Source organism: Ahaetulla prasina, chromosome 1 (genome assembly GCF_028640845.1).
Source record: "Ahaetulla prasina isolate Xishuangbanna chromosome 1, ASM2864084v1, whole genome shotgun sequence".
NCBI lineage: Eukaryota > Metazoa > Chordata > Lepidosauria > Squamata > Colubridae > Ahaetulla > Ahaetulla prasina.
This window is the reverse complement of record NC_080539.1, coordinates 54,659,478-54,682,999: the sequence shown is the minus strand read 5'-3', so window position 1 is coordinate 54,682,999 and position 23,522 is coordinate 54,659,478. Positions and strand designations below refer to the sequence as shown.

At 36.0% G+C, this 23,522-nt stretch overlaps 3 protein-coding genes across 4 annotated transcripts in view; 1 reads left to right on the top strand and 2 right to left on the bottom strand.

The window, feature by feature from the left end:
• The window catches only part of UBR2 (ubiquitin protein ligase E3 component n-recognin 2), a 73,900-nt gene extending 71,213 nt beyond the window's left edge, over positions 1 to 2,687 (top strand). For both annotated transcript variants that reach the window (XM_058165265.1, XM_058165266.1), the window contains exon 47: positions 584 to 2,687. In XM_058165265.1, the coding sequence (XP_058021248.1) occupies positions 584 to 725 (142 nt within the window). In that variant the 3' untranslated portion in view covers positions 726 to 2,687. The remainder of the gene's footprint in view (positions 1 to 583) is intronic.
• A 3,924-nt stretch (positions 2,688 to 6,611) lies between these two features.
• On the bottom strand, positions 6,612 to 17,455 carry PRPH2 (peripherin 2). Its single transcript, XM_058165288.1, has 3 exons — positions 16,789 to 17,455; positions 11,173 to 11,419; positions 6,612 to 7,502 (listed from the first exon to the last, which is right to left on the bottom strand). Exons 1-3 carry the CDS (start codon positions 17,367 to 17,369, stop codon positions 7,278 to 7,280), a joined length of 1,053 nt encoding a protein of 350 aa, XP_058021271.1. The 5' UTR covers positions 17,370 to 17,455; the 3' UTR covers positions 6,612 to 7,277.
• A 4,446-nt stretch (positions 17,456 to 21,901) lies between these two features.
• Positions 21,902 to 23,522, bottom strand: TBCC (tubulin folding cofactor C). The gene has a single exon (XM_058165287.1). The coding sequence runs from the start codon at positions 23,304 to 23,306 to the stop codon at positions 22,254 to 22,256; it is 1,053 nt and encodes a 350-aa protein (XP_058021270.1). The 5' UTR covers positions 23,307 to 23,522; the 3' UTR covers positions 21,902 to 22,253.

Here is a 23,522-nt window from a genome sequence, read left to right as displayed (position 1 = left end):
CTTTTGATATGAAGACTGATACTACATGCAAATCTCATTCATCCTGCTTTGAGAATTTTTCCAAAAATGAAGAAATGAACTGCATAAATAGACTACTTTTGTTGCAATAGTTCAAATGGCCATTGTATTCATTCCATATCCAGTATGGCCAGTATATAATTGCAGACTTAAAAGAAACAAAATATTTTAAAAAGTAGGATAAAGCTAATGGTAATAATTATAAAAGTTTTAAAGAAGTTGAATTGAATATCTATGAGGTAATTATTTCAGAGTGAATCATCTTCTGGTTTTATAAAATGGACATATATCCAAAGCCAAGGCACATTGGTTAATACATAAATTGAAGTATTTGAGTAGTGGGAAGCTTCATAGAAGCTTTATTTAGTTTACCTGACTCTCTTCACACATTAGCAATCTCAGATAAGAGTAAAATCCATATGCAACTAGGTTATTATAAACATTTCTAGCCATTGAACTACAGTATTTCAATGTGTATATGGACTATTTGGAGAAAATTCATACATATCAAATTTCATAATATTGTTTGATATTCTTAATTTATATGTTTCTTTTTCTTCCCTAGGCGTGGGAATCCTTTACATCTGTGCAGAGAAAGATTTAAAAAGATTCAAAAACTCTGGCAACAACACAGTATCACAGAGGAAATAGGACACGCACAAGAAGCAAATCAAACTTTAGTAGGCATTGACTGGCAGCATTTATAACTTATTTTCTGCATTCTAGAACTGAATAATTTTTTTGTAATCCATCATAATACGTCAAGCAAAAAGAAATAGGAAACAGGATGGAAAATAATAAAGAGAGGAATTAATTTTTTTCCATTTTTGTTTTATACATTTATTGGTTACCATAACCATATAACTTTACCGTGTAACATATTTAATTAATAGTATTATTTGCACTGAGCTTCCCTCACAATCTTTTTTGATTTCTCTAACTTGGCTGAGTGAATTTGTACAAAGTTATACTAGGCATCTACTAAAACTTCCTTTGATAACTGATGGAGGAGGAAAAATTTGGCTAAAATAGCATCTTGATCAAGCACAATGCTGAAGCACTGTGGTCTCCTTTTTGTAGTAAATCTGAGCCATTTTGCATTTTAGTACTTAAACTGTTCTATATTCTATATAGCTGAAAACAGGTGCAAAAAATGTAGCAATGGATTTATTTACAAGAGTGCTAAATAACACTCATATTGAAAATGACTTTGTAATCTGCAATCTTGCATGGCTCCTCGGCATTAGTTCTTTTAACTAAAAGAGAACAACTTCATAAGGGAAACTAATTTAATTATCTTCTTGAAGTCATGCACACTTTAGGAGTATTTTGTGTGGATTGTGATATTGACATAGTAAGCAAGGACTGTTTTCCACGATATGATTGGTAAGACTGTGATATTACATTTTTTTCTTTAGAATGTAAGATAGAAACTTCATCCCTTGGAGGAGTCATGTAAATCTTGATTTGATCTCAAATTGAAGAAGCTGAGAATAAGAATTTTTTAAATATTTATTCCAGTTTTCAAGAATCTGGATATATTAGCCTTTTTACAATTCTTATGATGAAATAGAAGAACCCGGTATCTGTGGGGGTCCAGTTGCAAAACTTAATAGTTAACTAATTTCCTTCGCAGGCATCAACAAACACATGAATTTGCACTTGGCTGGCATTCAGTAGAGAAGTTTGTCAATAGTATACTTTATAAGTATATTGAAAACTGCACAGATTTTGCACATGGGTGCCTGAAGGCAGTGAATTTTCTAAATACTGTACTTTCTGGAGAGTTGTCATCTATCCTTTAAAATAGAATTTTTTTAAAAAATTGCTTTATTCCATAATCATAACCTAATACTGATAAAGTAGGGAAATTTTATCACCAGTACGCTGCTGAAAAGCCATCCTTTTAACATGCATTTTCATGTTATTGTAAATTAATTTTTTTAACCAACATGATGCATCACTTCATGCTGTCTTGTCAGAATAGTTGCTATTAATATATCAGACACATAAAAAATTAGATGAATTTAGCTGCCTTTTATTAGGGTGAAATTGAGCAGCCTGATTACAGTCTTCCTAATGCATTAGTAGTAACCAAGCCTCTTTTTCCTCTATGTGTTGAGACAATAGTCTTCGTTTTCCTTCTTCCTTTAGGTTGTAGATAGTTGGTGTGACTGATACATTTAATTTGCTAATTCTCTTCTAACACAATTTACTTAATATAAAATTTGTTTTAAGATATACACAGTAACAATGCATTCGATTCTGTGGAGTTGTCCCCCACCCCTCCAGTGACTGCATAGATAAATCTGAAACAAGAATAAAAAAAGTTCCGCTTTTAAAAAAAGAGAATTGTACAAATTAAATATTGGGAGACATGCCCCCTCCAGGTACTACAGATGAAATGAAGATTAAATAGGTTGATGGTTTTAAGGTCATGACACATAAAGTGTGTAATTTATCCTGGTTTTTGGCAAGGTTGCTCCTTCAATTGCCCATTTTCTTGTTTGTTTTTCTTTCAGCATGTATTTATGTTAATTATAGAAATATTTATATAACAAGCTTTCACTATCAGGGAATTCATACCTGTAATGAATGACTTTCATATCTGTGAACAACTTGTAAAAATTAAACTGTATCATATGTATAAAATATAAGAATAAATGCTTTAGGTGTTGTTGATATTTAATTAATGCTTGAATCTTGCTCACTTTTTAAAGAGACTGTTCTGTTGAAGACTTTAATTGCTAACTTGTTAAAAATGCCTTGGATACATAGCATCCCTGGTTCCCATTTAAAAAAAAAGTTTTAAATATTGCAGTCAGCCACATCATTCTACTATGCTTCTCAGGGTTGAGCTGAAACAATTCAACATTAATAAAATTAGTACCTCAGAAGTTACTTTTAAGTAGTGTTTGTGACTATATTATACTGTATCACATGATTTATACATATATAAAAATAATAACTTCAGTAATTTGATGATTTAATAATATTTTTTACATTTTCCCACATTATTCCCAGTCTTATTTTTTTTCTATAATTTCTTCAATATGACTCAGGTATGGAAATATTATTTTGTAGGATAATCTTTCAGCACTAGGAAGCAGGCAATGGTAAACCACTTCCAAAATGTTGCCAAGAAAACTGCAGGGACTTCTCCAGGTAGTTGCCAGGAGTTGGGACCAAAAAAAAGAAAGAAAGAAAGAAGAGAACATCTAAATCCCTCGTAACTGTAACATGAGAAAAGTTTGTATTTTAGTATTTCTGGAATACTTTTTTAAAATTGCTTTATCACTTATATTCTGGCTTATTCATTCAGCAAGAGAATACCATTAGAATAAAGATGCTTCTGTAGTCTTCTCTTGCTCCAGCTAAGCAGTGTATGCATAAGGAAGCAACTGTTGTCAAGCATTAGGTGCCCAGAACAGAAGAATGTGTGAAGGTTAATCTTGTAAATTGTATTAAGGTTACTTAGGAATAATTAGCTTTGACAAAGCCGTGTATATTTTCCACTCCTGGAATGTTTCATCAGCGCTGATATCTTAGAAAAAGAAAATGTTTACTTGCTTTCTTTAGTACAGATTTCTAAATTTAAGCAGAAATTTAAGCTACATATCTTAACAGGAGAAATATTAGCATACAATAAACTATTGTACAAACTCCTCATAGGATGTGCTTTTTACAATCACAAATCGTTCGTACTTTCAGCAATTTGGCATAATCTTTGAAGTTGATATGGATGTTTGAAAAAAGTTGGGCTGCCTAAGTGAATAGTTGAGAGCCTTTCTGCTTTTGTTGCTCTACCATATTTTTTCACTATTTCATATATTAAGAAATTGTAATTGAAAAGTACCCCAAATTCTTTTTTAGAAAAGGATAGTGGTAATCAAAAATCTTACAATTTTTTGCAATAGTACCTACAGTACCCCCACATTTGGAAAATCATATCTATAACCTCTTTTATTTGACAGGACAGTTATTACAGCTGATTAATAGAATATGATTGTGTCAAAAGACCCTGATAAATTGGAATTCCCATCTTCTACAATAGTTTTATGATTTTTAGAAATATTGTTGATCAATTTTTCTCTTCCTTTCAAATAAATAATTTTCACACAAGGGCACCTTACTGAAAAACATTTAACTAAATCAAATGGAATATATTTCCACTCTTTTACTTCTCTTTATTCAAAGAAAGCAACATAATAACTGAGATTATGCTACTTCAAGAAAAAAGAGAACAAGAATAAATTCTCATAAAAAAAATATACATAATTGTTGTGTGCGACACAAAGCTGATTCTACTCTGTTTACTGATTACAATGAATATCCTTGATCAGTTGTGATCATTGGAAACTGGAAATAAACTTACATTTCTGGTATGGCAATAAATGAAAGTATTGAATGAAAAATGAAACTAGATAAAACCTCCATCAATAAGAAATGATAGTTTGAGTTGAATATGTTTAGACTTGAGGTAAATTTTAATGCAATACAATAAAATTCTGGAATATTTACAGAACATTTGTATAACATACAAAGAATTAGCACAGTGAAATAGCCTCAAAGAGATTTCTGAAACCTTCCTAATTAAACCTTTTAGTAATTGCTTTATTTGAATAGTTGACTCATATTGATCTAACTAGATCGGGGTAGTCAACATTTTTATACCTACCGCCCACTTTTGTATCTCTGTTAGTAGTAAAATTTTGTAACTGCCCACCGGTTTCTCAGTAATGCGCCGTGTATCGTCATCTGCGCATGCCTCGCGCATTGTGGATTGGGAGGGGCGCCAGCTACCAGCTCTGATTGTGTGTTACATCTGGGTGGTGTGGGGGAGATGCGAGAGCTATTCTGGGATGAGGCTCTTTTATTTGCGGTTGCACTATAGCGCCATTTACTTTCATTTACATAATGTGAACTACACTTATGCACGGGCAATACAAATAGTATATTTTCAGAAATTTAAATTGTCACGGGGAATTTTATGAAAATCTAATGAAAATGTTTTTAAATAATGCTATGAAAATTTTTTAAAAAGTCAATTAAATAAAAAAAAAAGGAAAGTGCTTCAGTATCGGACAAAACCCTTACTGCCCACCATGAAAGCTGGAACGCCCACTAGTGGGCGGTAGGGACCAGGTTGACTACCACTGAACTAGATCCATGCTAAATCAGGATTATACAAAAACTAAGGCTTCTGTTAGCATATTATGTTCATACTGAGTCTTGCAAATGTAGAAAATAGATTCCCATTTCCCTACTTTTCATCTCTGGTTTAGAAAACTTATCATCATGGATCAATCACAAAACTCAGCAAAGACTTAGAGGACTGTCCTAATACTTTAAAATATACCAGCATATATTGTAGGATTTGGATATTATTTGAGGAAACCCCCAAAATGTCATTACAAAAAATACAAGCAAAATGACCACTTCAGAAGAAAGATAGCATATGCAGAATTTAAGAAAGATATAAAGTTTTTCCCACTCTTCATATTCAAGCAATTATCAAACAGTGATAGTTCTTTAGCTTCAACACTTGACATAATTGCTGTTATTAAAATCCTTGCCTGAACATCATCACCACTTATTGGGAGTACTACAGTATAATTCCTTGTGGCATTTCCAGCTTCTCCAGCTTTCCTCCCCTACTTTTTTTTTTATTGCTAAACTCCCTTCCTTGATCATACAAGCTTTCAACCTTTTTCCATTTCATATCACCTTCAGTATCAAGTTTTTTTATTTCAAAAGTTTTGCTATTCTCTTCATGGCTGGAGCTTCATGATTAGGAGAGAACTACCAACCACTTGCTGATTTTCTATTTTCTGCACTGTTACAATGCCATCAGTCAGGCAAAGGTCCTAGTTTTAGCTGCTGCCTCTTCCAAATAAATGGAACCCAGGGCCCAAAACTGAGGAGAAGAGCACCAGTGAAAACAGATCTGCCAAGGTGGACTATTGATATTTAATAAAATTTAACTTAGACCTCAGAAGAGGCTTTGTCAACAAGCACCTCCTGTCGGTAACTGCTACCATTTGTCTCTTTGAACAATTTTATTCTGCTTTTTATTGATCATAATAACATTAACTCTTCCTTCATTTCTCTAATCAAAGGCTACAAGACTCTTGGGTTGGTTCCTGGCTAATAGGCAGACTTCTCTGCTTTCTCTTGGGAAAGGCTCACCTGGCAAAGATGTGTTTATGTAGTGCCTGTGTGAGTACTTCATATAAGACGAAGATATTTATTTAATTCCCATGCTTCACTCCATCTTATAAACTTTAAAATATACCTGCAGAATAATACAACACTAGACAATCTTAGTGAATACATTTTGTATTAAAATGCATTGAAACAGTAATCTTCTGTATATTACTGTAACAGGCAACTCCAAGTCTTTCTACATAACATCTAATTCACTAAATTAATGTGCAAATCTTTTTAGTTGCTTCTCAGTGCCAGGAAAAATCCTTAACCCCATTTACTGAATGTGGTAACTCTTTATTTTGATGAGAGTTACAAATAGGGCTTCATAATTCCTTTTTAAAAGACAGCTTAGTTTTTGCACCAGATTTACAGGTGAACAAATGTCAGCAATTTAGGTTAAAAGTTATACTGGTTTACAAAACTATGTACTGTAATCTTGCTTCTATAAAATTATCCATTTCCGTCCAGTGCATAAAAATTCAGCGCAACTAACTTTATTATTGCTATATAGTCAATAAACATGACTGAATACAGTTCTTCAATTGCAATTTTAAATATCTGTTTTTGTCAAAAAAAAAAAAGGAAAGTTAAAATGCACTTTTCTATATACCTTTCCAATTTTTCAATCAGTATTTTTGTTGTCCTATTGTAAGTATGCATAATCCAGCATACATATTTTTCCAAATATTTGTAAACTTAAAATATAAAAATAATTACATTTCCTCTTTGGTTTCCAGTTCCAGTGATCCAAAACAAAATGCACAGTGCCAGAATACCAAAATAGAAATCAATGCTTGAATTTTAATATGAAAGACCCTAATGCCTATATACTTGCTTTAAGATAATAGTTAACCATTTCCAATAAAGGTAGTCATCTTAATATATACATATAATATTGGTTATATCAAGATGCTTTGTAATGTTCTTGCTGTTAAGTGCAAATGTTAAGTGTTATTAATAAACATGTACTGTAGCTGTGATGGCTCATTTTTCAAAAGTTAGAATTCACAATTTTCAGTCTTTAGGTACAGTCATGTTAGCCGGGAAACTCAGCTGACGGTTGCAACAGCTTGGGTTTTTGCACCTTCATCTTCACTTTCAGTATTCACTTGGTTTCCCTTACCGATATTTTTCAAATTTTCCAGGGTGGATTTGAAAGTATCTTTCAGGCTCTTCTCCAGGACCCATCCTTCACTTTCACATTCAGGATCTTCTGGATTGGTGATGTTTTCCAGAGAGGTATGCAACAGACGCAGCCCTATCATTATTAATATCTAAGTGAGATACAAAATAACTGTCAGTCAACTTGACTAAAGGTTGGCTCAATCTTAATTATAAATGAGCAATCAAAAGTTACCAAATCTACACACAGAAGAAAAATTGGGAATATGTGATATTAGCTTAAGTTTAAAATTACCCATTTATAACTTGAACAGTACATACAGGTAGTCCTTGCTTAATGGTGGTAACTGGAATCGGCATTTCTGTCACTACGTGATGCTATCATAAAGTGTGATGTCACATGATAGTACAGATTTACAACTGCAGCTCTGACACTTCCAATGGCATCCATTAAGAAAATCCCAGGCAGCTGTTAAATGCAATGTGACCTGGTCACGTCATGCAGGCTTTGCTTTTCAGAAGCCAGCAGTAAAGGTTGCAAATGGTTATCATGTGACCACAGGATGTTGCAACTTTCATAATTGTATGTCAGTTGCCAAGCTTCTCAATTGTGACTATGGGGACACTGCAACATCTGGAATTTCAAGGACTGGTGTTAAGTTCCACTCGTTCAGCCATCACAATTTCAAACAGCTACCGAAAGAATGATAGTTAAACGAGGACTACTGTACTGATTATTGTGCCCTATACCACCATAATCATACTGGTTGAAACTTACCTTCTTCCAACTGGGGCTACTACCATAGATTTTAATGATTATGCCTGGTTATGGACCCAACTAGAGGAAATAAATTAAAGACCACTACCTTATTGTATTTTCTGCTGACTGACCAGGCTAAAAGGGTGCTATATCAAAACCTGGAGGATGTATAACCATTTAGCTTTGCAACACAAAGCTTACAATGTTCATTATCGGGATTAACTGGCAACTTGTAAACTCCCTAAGCATCCTAACTTCCATTGATTCCCCGGTAAAACAGATAAGTTTTATACCAAATTGCTACTATCTTACACTAATAAAGATATAACAAGGAATGTTACTATTATCACGCCTTAGTGAAGATACAACAGCTGGCTTCTCCAACTAATTTGAAATTTCATTTTGTAATTGTAAATTTTTCTTCTGTTAAACTCTTTCTTGTAAATGGAAAGTTATTACATCTACATGTTTCTTTCTTTGTGGATAACTTCTGCTTTTTTCATAAACATTTGATATGAAACTCATAGGGAATCAGCTACCTTGAAGGCAGTCAAGATTAAAACTACTTAAGTATGTAAAACAAGAATCAGTGCTTCAAATTGAGGCAGGAAAAATAGACTTGCATCCCATAATAAGGAAGCATATAGTAATTACTTAGGTTTCCCAAGAAAAACTCTTGGAATAATCTGGATGGTCAGAGGGTATTTCATTTTCGTGTAGATATATATATGCTTCAAAAAAAGCATATATTTTAGGAGTGTGCATGGATCTTTCATTATCTTTCATTTTTAATATTCCTAGATTTTCCTAACAGAGTTATGGTAGCTATGCAATAAGTGATTTAGGGAATTTAGAGAAGAAAGCTTTGACTGCAACTGTTTCCCTGGTTGTGAGAATACATAGCTTTGAAATCAATTTTCTTAGATCATACTGCAAACTTTCTCAAGGGTCAGCTATAAGTGAAAACATTCTAGAACAATGCATCTACAGATAAAATATAAATGTATTATGGCCTTTATTTTTTTCTTTATTCTAATAAAACAATCGTTTTGAACTAGAATAAACAAACACAGAGTTTAAGTAAAAATCAATCATAAAAATCAAATCAAAATCATAAAAGAAATAAAAAGAAAAACATATATATAGAAACTTGGGAACCCTGTTGCAAAGGCAGACATATAAGACTCTACATAAATTTTTCATGTTTTACAAATCCTGAAGACAGTTAAATTGGTAGACAATTTATCAGATGTTCTGATCCTAAATTCAGCTTGCCATTGTAATTTTGAATAGTCCAATTCTGCTGATTTTTTTTTAAATCAATTTGTAATCTACTTTGGCAAATCTTTTAATGGCATCTGGAGATAGCAAGTTAAGTAGAGGTTAGTAAGTTTTAGCATAGTATCTTACAGTTAATACCTTCTAACTAAATCTGCAATGTCGTTTTTTAGAGATAAATCTAGACTCTTGCTGTTTACAAATGTGTTTAACCTATTAGTCAATAAAGGGACAATTTTAAATAAGTTGTTAACAGTAGAAAAAAAGCCACTGACATGTTAGGGATCTGTATTTGTTTTTTAGAGAGCAATCAGGAAAAAATAAATTTTCAAGAGTCACAATTTGTAGTACTTGTGACTATACCTTGGCATATACATGGTTTTAAGTCTATTTAAAATATTTCATAACATTCAAATCCCAAACCATCCATATCAATTAGAACGAATACTTTGTCTTTTGTTACTCCTTAAGGTAATATTTATATTCACTGATTAATACAATGAGGTTGGAACTTATTAATAATATCAGAATAATTACAATTATGTTATACACACACACACACACACACACACACACACACTTTATTAAAAATACTTTATTGACTTTAAAGCCTCTTAGATCTCAGTCTTCTCATTCAGGCACATGACATCTTGTACTGTGTCAGACATTTGTGAGACCATCTTTCTCCAGTTGCTTTTGCCTAATCATCCATTTTGAGAGGGTTGCTGTGCTTTGGGTCCTCTCTATTAAGCAGCACCATCTTATATTGCCCAGAGGTCATAAGGTTATTCTTCTTTATTATGGAGTAGCATCTCTTCCACAAAAGTTATTATCTTAGGGCTTTCAAGAAAATTTGAAGACCTGGCTTTTTCCACAGGGTATCCACTATGGAAGATGTGTTAACAGTTCCTTTTCTCTCCCAATATGACCACCTGTTATTTGTAGTGTTAAAGTATTGTTTTCTCTGTTTTTAACTTTTGTACACTGGCCAGAGCCATTGGCTGAATGAGCTTCCCAAGAAACTTAAATAATAAATATTATTTAAGTTGAAAATGAATATCCTAACTATTCAGAAATGCATATTTTTGTTTAATATCCACATAAGTAACACGAGGCCCAGTCAAAAATGGAGAGTTGAGGGAAAAATGGGAACTGGGGCTATGTCATCAAGTTGGCAAATGGAGCCCTAGAAGAAGGTATGGATCTATGTATATTCCAAGATATCCCAACATACATCAGGTTTTTTTCATAAGAAAAAGGTCCACTTCAGCTTTCATCCTATAGGACCAAAGCAAGGCAGATGAATTCTGACTGAGGAAAGAAAGGAAGGAAGGAGAGAGAATGGCCTGCATAAATCTAAAACACTTCTAATATTGTAGAGGAGACGGGATTAGGATCAATAAAGTATTTTCGACCCAATTAAATTATCTCATCTTTACCACACTAAAGGAAATTCTTCCCCACTCCTGTTACGTAGCATAACATAATCGGATTTAACACGGCAACTGTGTCAAACCTGATGTCCATGTAGTATAGTATAGATGGGGGAAGGAGAGAATCCCTTCTGAAAACTATCTTTCCCTCAAAAAAATCTAAACAAGGCTGATACCTGTATAACCCTGCAACATTTTCTACAAAATGGCAATTATTCTACACAATAAATCTAATCAAGGCTGGTACCTGTATAACTCTGCAATATTTTCCACCAAAAATGATATTTGATGTGAGAAATATTCATTATGATTCTGAAAATCCAAAAAAAATTAGCTTGCCAATTGCATTACCTCAAAAAGCCAGACAAAGAGGACAACCACTCCCATGGAGATCATTATGCCACTGTAGTAATTAAGCAGAGCCTCTCTGCAGCCACGAGTCCATAGATTGAGTTCTTCTGTTTGGTAGTCATAACTGTAGTGAGCTGAATTATTAGAAACCTGGTACTGGATGCATGGTCGTGGAGAACTTGGATTGCAGCAGCTGAAGGGAACGCTGTCCACCAAGTATTTGCCATCCACGTTACTTTTAATGCGACTGTAAATGAATAAGAACAAATCTGTACTTAGGAACAGCCACTAAGAAGGATGGAGCAACATTACCTCCACTGGTTTCATTTGCAGCATGTGAATTAGTTTGCATTTTTCTCAGAACATCTGGATATGATCTTTCTCATTTAAAACACCTGGTTGTTGTTTTTTGAGCTTCATTGAGAACAGCCTTCTGCTTTTGGATGTATGTTGCCAGCAAGCTTCAAATGAAAAAACGGGGAACTGTTTGGCACATTTATATGCTAATGAGGAATTAATTTGTGTTAAAAGGGAATGAAATATTAAGATGTTAGACTAGGACCAAGAAGGCCAGGGTCAAATCCTCACAGGATTACTTTGAGCAAATTGCTTTCTCTTTGGCTTGCCTCACAGGGTTTTAGTGCTGTGGTGGAAAATGGAAGAGAAGAGACCTGCATGAAAGGCAGAATGTAAACTTCACACAAAAATACATTTTTTTAAAAAAAGGTAGTTTTTTTTTAAATAATTAAAAGAAAATGCTCAATTTACTGTGAAAAATTGTTGATTGCATATTAATACAAGAATTAAGGGCTACTTGCCAGTCCCATCATATTGATCCCCAATGTTGAAGAATATTTTGCTTCAAGATAAATTTTTATTCAAATTCAAATGCTATTGATTAATAACCAACTCAAACTTGAAGACTTGGAGCTAAAGAACTGTCAAAAAATGTCTCCTCCTCCTCCTCCTCCTCCAAATTGTTCCTGAGAATCCAAAAATGTTCTGACAAAGAATATCACTGTTGAAAATGGGAATGAACATTGTTTAATGCTATAGTTCTGTACTGCTTTATGGACAGTAATGGGAGTGGGAGGCAATGGGAGCATACTGTTGAATAATAAATACTGAAATGTAGATTATCAAAGGAGGGGAGTTAAGGAAAGATTTTAGTAATCATCAAAGAATGATATACAGTAGTCCTCGACTTACAATCTTTTATTTAGTGTCTGTTTGAGGTTACAACAGCATTGAATAAAGTCACTTATATCTTACTTTTCACACTAACGACCATTGCAGCATGCCCCTGGTCACATGATCAAAATTCAGATGCTTGGCAACCAGCTCATATTTATGACTATTGCTGTGTCTGGTCATGTGATCCCCTTTTGAGACCTTTTGACAAGCAAAGTCGATGGGAAGGCCAGATTCACTTCACAACTGTGTTACTAACTGAACAGCTGCAGCGATTCACTTAATAACTGTGGCAAAAAAGGTCATAAAACTGGCCAAAACTCATTTAACTTTCTTGTTCAGCAACATAAATTTTGGGCTCAATTGTGATTGTAAGTTGAGGACTACCTGTAAAAATTATACAATTATTTGTACTACATTTCTGTTGATTGGAGAAGATAACTATCTTGTGAGTTATACAGATGTGTCCATGCTTTTGCTTGGCAACAATCTAGAAAGTAGTTTCCCATTGTCATTTTCCAGGAGATTTATACTCCCTAAGTCTGGTCTATAGATCGGGATTTCTTCTCCAACTACTAACTAGTTCTTCCAACACTACTGAGCTGTCTCAGGATTCTAGGTGGACTAGATAGAAGTAATTAATAAAACGTCAGAGAAAAACACAAGGCAGTAAAGGTATTTGGTATTTGTTCATTTTAAACAAGGCTGGGATGTAATTGTTGATATACAAAAAAAATAATAACTATTTTATATGTCATGTAGGAACAAACAGTATCATGATCAGATAATTTTTATAATGTTAATTCTTTATTAATCTGATGAAATCATTAGAGTTTTGTTCAAAATTGGAAGAGTGATTATTTCAGGTATGCCCACTATTGAAAAGCCTTTAACTAAAGGATATTAACAGGTTTAGATGTTTTGTCCAGTTTAAAATACCATTAAACATTGGGAAATACTTTGGGTACATAAGTAATTATTGGAGTAAATGCAAACAGCTCATCAGTTAAATTCTGAATCAAGTCAACTTCTTTGATAATATCTCTGCCTGCTGGTGGAAGGAAATTCAAATGAAACTGCAATGGCTCAATTAGGTGAAAAATATACATGCTGGAAAGAGCCACAGAGAAGTTTCTATCTTACTGATAAAGGAGAATGTTTGTAGCTCAGTACTTCTAGCACTGATTATGTTATCTAGTTTGGATAAGATAATGAAATGTCTGCAAGAAAATAAGCAAAAAGAGCAGCGATAATGTTTCAGGTTTCTGTCTAGAATTTCTAAAACAGAATGAAGATCTCTTAAATGTCTTTGGAGTATCTGAACATTCAGGAAAGCTTCGTAGAAGAAAATTGGATAAAAAAAGAACTAGAGAATGAGTGAATCAGGTGTGAATAAAAAATTACTGTGGTTTGATCATATAGAGAGAATGAATGATAATCAAATTACAAAATAACTATATAAAGAGTAAATGAGTAGTTAGAAGGACCAGCAAAGTCTTAGAGTTGGATGGATGGAATTTATGAGACACTCAAAAAGAGAACTGTCAAGAACAAAAGGTAATGTATGAATAGATGTATGGACATGATGGAAACAAGGGTGGATCTTCTACTGAATAGTGTTAGTGTAAACTAGTTTTAAGTTTGTTTTTATCTTCTCATGCTTCTTTTGCTTATTACCTTTTACACTTTTTCTGCATAATTTTGCAAACCCAAAATCGAATAGTATTGACGGATAGCATTTAGTTCATTGGCTGCTTTGAAAAATGGGACACAAATCAGAATCTGAAGGAGAGATGATCTCATATTTCTTCACTTTTAGGCATAATGCCTAAATAAGGCAAGTGTTACATTAGAGAAATGGAATTGTACTTGGGCATGACATAATCATTTCCTGTTTCATGAGTGATATGTGAAATATCAAACAAATTGAGTACTAATGAAACAAAATACAATTCCATTTACAAGGGACAGCCTCTTGAATTATGTTGTATGGATCATGGCCAGCAGCAATCCTGTTTACATCTTTAAAGGCATGTCTCTAATCTGGGTCTTCACCTTGACCATTACAAAGGGAGAATTAGGTCCCTTAGTTCAATGTGCTTGCCATTTTTTCTTGTTCTTTTTTATATTTTATTGATTGTATTGTAATGTTTTACATTGTTGTGAGACACTCGGGGTTGTAGAAAGATGATAGCATGCAAGTTTAATAAATTACTATTATACTGGTTGCAAGATGTTTAGACTGGATTTGGCAATGTTATCAACTTATTGAGTGCTTCCAGAGATATTGAAGGTATTGTGGCAGGATATTAGCTGTTCCAAATAAAGCTGCTTTTTGCAATTGACTAACTGCAATTTTGTCAATACCAAATGCTGTTCAAGTGGTGCTCCAAGTGTTTTGGAGTTGCACCCAAGGCACCTATTACTAGTACTATCCTTGCTTTCTTTTGTCACAGTCATTCTACTTTTATTGGCAGGTCTTTGTATTTTGTGATTTTTCTCCAGTTCTTTCTCTTCTCTTCTACTATCTCCAACTATTGCAATGTCCACTATTCCTACTCTTTTGTCTTTCTTATCAACAATTGTTAAGGTGTTATGTGGCAAGTGCTTGTCTGTTGAATTGTAAATTATTATCACCTGAGGATTCTGAAAGTGATTAAAAGACCCCTTTTCCTGAAGATAATCCTGACTATTTATAATCTCCAAAGTATTATACACTAATTAGATATCCTTATCTCCACTCAGTCTCCTGCTGATTTCAGTAAGAACTGGATAATGTCCCTGGGACATTCAAATACATTCTGTACTTGATAATGCAAGTACTGTATGAATCCAAACTAAAAACTCCTGGGAATTCAATTTAGATAGTGAGACTACTTTTATACCTGAAATTATATCACCATTTTTAAAAATAGTACAGTATTACACATCTGTCTGACAATGTAATCTCGTTTTATTTCTCACGTACTGTCCTCCTGTGGATGGATTAAACTCAAGCTCTAAATCTTCAGATAATGCCAGCATAGTGGACATCTCATTATACTTTTCCATGTAGTTATTTATATCAAGACATAATTTGAATGGTTCCCATTCATATATTTGTTCAGCATAAAATATCAAAATACAAATAAAATTGCTATTTATTTAATTGGACTACAATATTTGAGTGAAAAATTGCCACAAGCAAAACCAAAAGGTTTTATTTTGCTTGCACCTTTAATAATTCATATTTGTTACTAAAGAAGAAATTATGAAAAGGTATTCAGATATACAATATACAATGACATACAACAGATGAAAGCTAATCAAGGAGAGATGCAACCTAGAAATAAGGAGAAATTTCCTGACAGAACAATTAATAGTGAAATGACTTGCTTCTAGAAGCTGTGGATGCTCCAACACTGGAAGTTTTTAAGAAGAGATTGGATAACCATTTGTTTGAAATGGTGTAGGGTTTCCTGCCTGAGTAAGGAGTTGGACATGAAGATCTCCAAGGTCCCTCCTAACTTTGTTATTCTAACTCTGTTATTTAACAGAATAGATTGTTAAATGTATTTAAGTATATTTCAGTGAGGATTTATCTATTAAATTCAGAACTTCAGTACTGGATCTCCATCTACGTATTTAAGTGCTATTGGAACTAATGGGATTTGCATTAATCACAACAAACTTCCTCAAGCTGCCTATAATGCTGCCTATAATTTCACTAACAGTGAAATTCTATGTATTTCTTATATATCTATTTAATCACAAATCCCACTGAATTCAGTGCAAACAAAACCACTGATGCAGTTCACAGTTAAGATACTTTAGAAATGTGAATGTGGATTCAATTTTATACATTCAAGGGCAAAAGAAGTATGTATTGAGCATGTGTACATATGTAGAGCTCTATAAATCCATTTATCCACCTAGAGGAGAAAGCCAAGAATAGCTACAGAGTGATTTAACAGAGGTCAAGATAAATGTCAATCTTCAAAGAAGAGGTTTCCCTGCATAATCCGTATCAAATAAAAGTGAGTGGCATGTGGGTTTTTTTAACTGAATTCTGATGTATTTATTCAATTACTTTGTTTTTAGGGGAAAAGCAGGCATGATAGCTAAACAACAATATAGTAAATGGATGAACCATAAATTATAAAGGAGTAGTGAAATACTAAAATAATTCATTGTTAAAGTTATAATATTATGGTATTATTATTACTGGGAAAAGAAAACTAATCAGTTAAGTTATACATCTGAAAGTCTGAAATGGTGGCTTCCTTAATTAAAATCAATTTAAATAATAATTTATATTACTCTTCATTGCTGATCTTAGTTTGCCATTCACAATAGTACTTCCAAAAAATAATCTGAATGACATTTAAAGACAAGATTTAAAGGCAAAAACCATACAACAAAATTAATTTTCTTTCAACTACTTACTCTTTCACTTCCTTGGAACCAAAATCTAAGTATCGGTTGCTGATCCACTGAATCTCAAACCAGTCTCTGTAACCATTATTTCCACAACATTTGAACTCAATCTGGAGCATATCAATTGTCTTCTTCATGAAGCATCTTCCTGGAGTATCTGTGTCACGGTAGAATTTCATACTATTTTTTAACCCTTCTGCTAGTGTACTGTCAAGAGAACCCCTCATCAGAAAGCAAATAAAAGCAATTAAAAAAATGAAGACATTAAAAATTACACATATGATTAAATAGAATTTCAAGAAAAATTTCCACTTTTCAAATTTAGCAGGATCCAGGGAATCGTAGCATATCTTGCCAGCAAGAGCATTGGATACAGAGGCAAGTAGACCTACCAGTATGAAAGAGTTGGGCACAAAGTGGCTTTCAGAATTGTCCATCATTTCACTTCGCTTCCTGAGTTCAATTTTCAGGAAAAGTCCCATAGAAAAAACAACAATTCCAGCAAACACTGAAAACCAATTCATGAGCCATAATCCTTGTGCTAGTTTTACTCTTTTCTTCTGGTTAAACTTGATTTTCATCACCGCCATCTTTTTCACAACGCTGGTGGTACCAAGCTTCTCAAACCACCCCTTCTTTGAAAAGGGTTAAGAGTAGAATTGGAAAGATACGCCACCACTCAGGCCTTGAAGATTCAAAGGGGCATCCCTCTGGTCAGGACTTTATTTAGTTCTTCCATCTTCCTCAGCCCAAAATTGAAAAAGTGCAGATACATTTTTCAAATCAAGATTTGTTTTTTGAAAAAATCACATTAATAAAAGATTATTGGTAAATAAGATATGCAACTATTTGTGGTCCTCCCTTCTATACAAAGGAGAAACTGTTTCAATTTCAAATAATTAAAGCTGGATCTATACTACGTCATTCCAATACTAATTAGTGTAATCCAATTTAAGAAATCTCTGTCCACAGATAAGCCAAGAAAAAAAACTTTTCATTTTACTATTCAGTGGGTTTGTGCTTTCACATGATATAACTGAAAACAAAGATATAAGAAGTTTCTCTGTTCCTACACTTCCTTCTCCTCAAGAAATTAGTTTTGAAATCTATACCAAATGCTTTTTATACACTGACCTAAAAATGAGCCAGTGAATGATACTACTTATCCTTATATCACTCACCTTGAATGACATGCTCTGGGACTTAGGCATTTTGGGGATGGAATTAGGTCATGTTTTCAATGATTTTCAATCGAAGCATTTTAAAGATAAAAACAAGAATTACCAGTTTAATGGTGACAACTTTACTAAATCATCACAGAAGCTATGTCAAACTGTCAAGACATTTGAGCCCAAAATAGAGCAGTTTACAGATTAATCACAAACAGCCAACAATGGTCTTGCTGAGAAAGGAACTTCATATACAATGGAAAAGGGTGCAATTATCTCACTGTTAAGGGGAATCTAACTCCATCATTGCTATTTAAGTTAGAAAATAGTCTTTTATTGTACTAGAAAATGTTAGTAGGGCATTCTAATGGAACTAACAGTACTGTATGGCAAGAGGTGAGCCAGTGTGGTATTGGAATGGCAATGGGGAGACCCAAGTTCAAGTCCACAGTTAGTCATTGAACTTCAGTGGTTTTGGAGCAATCACTTTCTCAATCCAATCAACCTGACCAAGTTGTTGGGAGGAAAAAGGGGGTAAAAGAGTGCTGCTATTTTGAACTGATGGACAAATAGTGGAATAGAATTCTAATAATAGATGTTGTAAATTTGTGGACTTGCATGCACTATATTTAGCTCTTATTGAATATTAGTTAGTACTAGGGATATGCTTGGTTCATTTTTTAAATGTGAGCTGTGCAGGGATTGTAGAAAACCTACTGTGTCTTTGTTGAACTTGTTCATCTTGTCCTTATTTTTGCAATAATGAACTAGTTATCACCAAGATACTTCAAATCTTTGCAATATAGCCAAGTATGCTTAACATACACAAAATTAAAGGGAAGATGAAAGTCTCACTTTAAACAACAAATACCTAATCTTTGTGAAATGAGTTACTGAAAAATGAATCTTGCATTATTTGATCTGAATCTCCACAGAAAGATGATAAAAATATAAGGGAAGAGGAATAGGTACGCATCACCAAAAGGTAACACATAATATTGTTGGGCTAGGCACACTTTATACAGCCAAGTACTCTACTGTTAAATTGTGTGTAAAAAATTAAAGAAAACACAATGTGACAAACAGGTCATTTTCTCAGAAAATATGGCAATTGCAGCATTTCATCTTAAAAGTGCAAAGAAACTGGAGCAGAAACCTAATTAGGTTACAAAGCAACCCATATTGATAGATTTCCCTGATAAGATGTCATAGTGGTTGATAAAATATCAATGAGTAGATCTAGGTTTATTTGTATTCTTCTGTTCAATTGTATCCGATTTTTGGACACTGCCTAGACTGGTCACCAACTGGTGATCCATGAGAAAATTTTGGTGGTCCACAAAAAAATTATTTGCATTTTTTATATTGCCCTAAATCAGGGGTCCTCAAACTACAGCCCCCTGGGACAGATATGTGCGATGAACATTTGTGTTGCTGCAGAGAGTCTCCCCCTTCGGGGTCTTTTTGTGAGGGTTGGAGGGGGGCAGAAATTCTGACTTGCGGTCTGCTTTGACCTCCTGGTGCGGGGCTTTGAGTGAACGCTGGAGGGAAGTGTCGCTGGTGGTGAAGAGCCGGAGGGCCTTGTTCCAGTGGGACTGCATCATGGCCTAGAACTGGCTGACCATCTCAGCCCACTGAGCCTCCAGGCGCCAGTACCTGGCCTTGCACTCCTGCAGGTCTTCCATCTGTTTGGAAAGCCTATGCTCCTAGTCCTCAGTGAGGTGCTTCTGCTGGGCCTCCTTCTCAGTCAGATCCAATCTGAACTGAGCTGTTTTGCCAACTCTTTCTCCTGATGGCTGCTTAAGCTCCAATAACTCTTCCTGTTGGGGCCCTAAGGAGCCCAGGCGGAGAGGCATGGAGTGGCTGGGAGGGGAGGGGCGAGTAGAGGTTGGCAAGATGACATTGAGTAGGCCATGCCCACCTAGTCACATGACTACCTAGCCCCGCCCACCCGGTCATTAGGCAGATCCACCTTCCCCCCAGCTCACATGACCGCATTTCAGGAGTTTGGCAACCTGTTCACATTTATGAGTTGCCAAGGTCACAGTTATCCCCTGTGACCTTGCAATTGCCATTTAAGATTTCTGGGAAAAAAGGAGACAACTGATTTAGACTTGTTCCTTCAGTGTGCAGAGGGGTTTCTTTTCTGCTTAGTGCAGGGAGGGGATTCCGCTCCTGTGTTAAATAAGAAGACTTCCAAGTCTGACAAAACATTAACACAGTTGATATTCTAAAAGGCTCTGAGCAGATGCCAGCTTGACTAGCATTTTCTCCTCTGGAGAGGAGGATATTAGTGAAAGAAGTAGATTCTGGAGGATAAAACACTAAATGCCAAGTCTCAGCATTCTGAAATACTGAGGTTCAGAGCCTTTCAGAATGCTGGATTTGTATTTTCTTTTCAGAAGCAGAAATTGTTAGCAAATGCCATCATTCTCATGATGGTTTGGAGAAGAACCCTTCTGAGCCATCATAAGAATGGAACTCATGTGCAGGATAAGTGAAGTGATGGAAAGATAAGTGGACCAGTATGGTAAGGCAGGGAATAGAGTCTGTATGCTGGTAGCCTAGCTGGCCAATGCCTCCCAACCCTAGGCAGGTTTCCAGATGCTGATGAGCACTGGGCCTCCCAGTGCTTCCCCCACCCTGAGCACCCCCACAAAATTGTTTAATGAGTGCAATGGGGAGAGCTTGGATTGTGATCGCTGAGCAAAGTGCGTACTTTGCTGAATGACAGCAATCACATACAACCAAAATTCTGGGCACAACTGTGGTTCTAAGTCGAGGACTACCTCTATAACTTCAAGACATCAGTTATCCCCTTTATTAGACACAAAAATGCAGGCAACTAATATTCTATAGTACAGCAACTGAATTTTAATCTGTTAAGGAACATATTCAACACTTCTTTCCAAATGATCAAACTGTAAGACTCTTGCGGCTATTTTCATGAGTAGTGAGACAGATAAAAACAATCTTTGAAGCAGTTCCACAAAGCTTGCCAACAATACAGTTGCTTTGGTATTTCAAAGCCGAGGGTTTTATATGAACTCCTGTGCAATGTTCAGCACTTCTTGCAGAAGCTTTGAACAGTTCTATCTTTAGAATACTTTGCAGGTTCTATATATTTTGATTTACTTTAGTATAATATTAAGAAAAGATAATGGATGCAGTAACAAAACTGTTAATAAATAACAGTCCAAATAACTGAGAAAGGTATTGTAAAAATGACGTGGAAATAAAACAAAAATCTTAAAATATTCAGATTGTGAAATATTTTTGAAATGTACATAAAGTTATATAAAATGTTACATCATATTATTGTGAAAATAAATAATTTATACAAAATGTAGCAGTTTGTGTAATGCAAACTGGACTTTATCTTTTTGTAGTTTATTAATTTCAGAAGGACACTTAAGCACCTACTAAACTTTCTGCCACTTAAAGTGCTTATCCATGGTAAGATAATTCCCAGGGCCTTTATATTTTTTGGGTGTGGCCTTTTAGATACCTTATCTTTAGAATTTGTATAGGCACGCAAAACGAAAAGCACATACCCCATGGGATCTAAAATTAAGCATTTTTGCAAACTCAACAATCTGCATGATGTTTTGTAAAAGTGAACTAATGTTAACTGACATAGTTTCTGAATAACCTTCAAAATGCTTTGCAAATTTTGTAGAATTCTCTGGCTTGGTACTAGTAGATGAAGGTGTATCCCAGAAAGAATTTGCTTCCAATACAAAGCATAATTTAAATTATTTTAACAAATGAAAATGCTAAAAGTAGTTCTGAAACCATGTATCTCTAAATTATTTCTTATACAACTGTCAAAAAAATATATAGTGCCTTTACCATTCCTAAGCTTAAATACCTCCTATCACTCTTCAGGAAAACTATCTTTTTAATCCACATATATCACAAATCACATCTCAGAGATAAAAATAGCCAATGTCTAAATTAATAGTAATTTTATTCAGCATTTAAGTGAGCAAGTTACTAACTGGGTAACGTTTTAGAAGAAGTTAAAATCTTCAGCCCCAGCAGTTTTCTTCATAAGAGGACAAAAACATAATCTTACAGGTACAATTGCAGATCTGCAGAAAGAACCCCAGCACACACAACACTAAACATTAGCAGCAGGACACATAATCAGATAGCAAGTAAACATTGAAATGCTATAGGGACAACTGTTTTGGCAACCCAATCAGACTCCTTAAAACAGATTCCAAACGTCATTCAGGACTATTTGCTGCAGTTTTAATTCTGCCCTTCGAAAAGTCCTCTACAAATGCAAGGCTGTTTAACTCAATTCCAATCCGTGATCCGCTCTTTTTCCGGGATCACACACCAATTCGGGGAGGCCTGATCCTTGGCCAGCCAATTAAAGTCGTCCACCTGGTCCCAGTTGTTCCTGCTTCTGTCAAGCGCAGCGGTCTTGAAATCGGCATCCATGCCCGCGTAGTCCCACGAGTAGGGGGCGAAGCGCACGGCGCTGCAGTCCTCCAGCATCGCTCGGCTAGTCACTTGCACGTAGAAGCTGGTCTCCGTAACGCGGTGGGTCCGGAGCTGCTGGCAGGCGAGGGCCACGAGGCAACCGCTGCACCCATCCACCCGCGCCGAGGTCGAGACGGGTCCGCAGAGGACCGTGCAGTCGTGACAGTCGCGCACCAGCAGCGTGTTGGGGTTGCCGCGCAACAGCACCCGGCAGCGTCTGAGCTGGGACAGCACCACGTCCTGCTGCAGCAAGTCGGTCGGGCCGAGCTCGAGGGTTCGTCCCTCGGCCCGGCTGAAGCCGCAACTTCGGTCCAGCGACGCGGAGGTCACCGCTTCCTTCTGGTCTTCGGCGGAGCTTTCCGGGGGAGGATGCCGAGCGGGAGTCTTGGACGGAGCCGAGGCCGGGTCCTTTTTGAGGGCTTTGGTGAAGGCGAACCGCTTCTTCGGCTTCAGCTGGAGGCGCCTCTCCGACAGCTCGCCCTGCAGCTTGCTCAGCGCCGCCTGGGCCTGCCGCACCTCATACGGAGCCAAGAAGCGCACCGAATCCGTCAGCAGCCGCTGCAGATCCTGCAGCCGCCGAGCCGCCTCGGACACGGCTTCGGCAGCGGCTTCGGCATCCTGAGCCGGCTCCGACCGCAGCAGCGCTTCGATGGTCTCCCGCTCGCGGGCAAAGGAGGCGGTGAAAAAATCGCTCTGCTCTTCTAATACCGACTGCGCCTCCCGCTCTCGCCGCCTCTTCTCCGCCTCCTCTCGCCGTTCCGCTTCTCGCTGATGCAGCCTGTCGGGAACCAGGGCGGAGAGGCCGGCAGCGAGCGGCATCCGATCGCCCTCCACCGGCGCCGCGCCCTCCGAAAAAGCCTCCATCTTTTTCTCTCTCTCTGCAGCGGCTTCAATCACCTCGTACTAAGACGAAGACCGATTGGCTCCTTCCGTGACCCTCGCCTAGGATTTGTGAAGTAATCTCCCGGAGGACGTGGGCGTGTCTTATCCGCCTCTTAAAGGGTCCCCAATTCAAAGGCTGGCGAGAAAAATGTGTAAAGCGGGGCCTCTTTTCCTTTAAGAGGCAATATTAACGTCAAT

Excerpts from the sequence above, each read along its gene's own strand:
- PRPH2 (XM_058165288.1), bottom strand. The coding sequence starts at position 17,369 with ATGGCGGTGATGAAAATCAAGTTTAACCAGAAGAAAAGAGTAAAACTA. Across the intron at positions 11,420-16,788 it reads GGTTCCAAGGAAGTGAAAGA|TCGCATTAAAAGTAACGTGG; the intron begins GTAAGTAGTTGA and ends ATTCATTTACAG. Across the intron at positions 7,503-11,172 it reads TCTTTGTCTGGCTTTTTGAG|ATATTAATAATGATAGGGCT; the intron begins GTAATGCAATTG and ends TATCTCACTTAG.
- TBCC (XM_058165287.1), bottom strand. The coding sequence starts at position 23,306 with ATGGAGGCTTTTTCGGAGGGCGCGGCGCCGGTGGAGGGCGATCGGATG.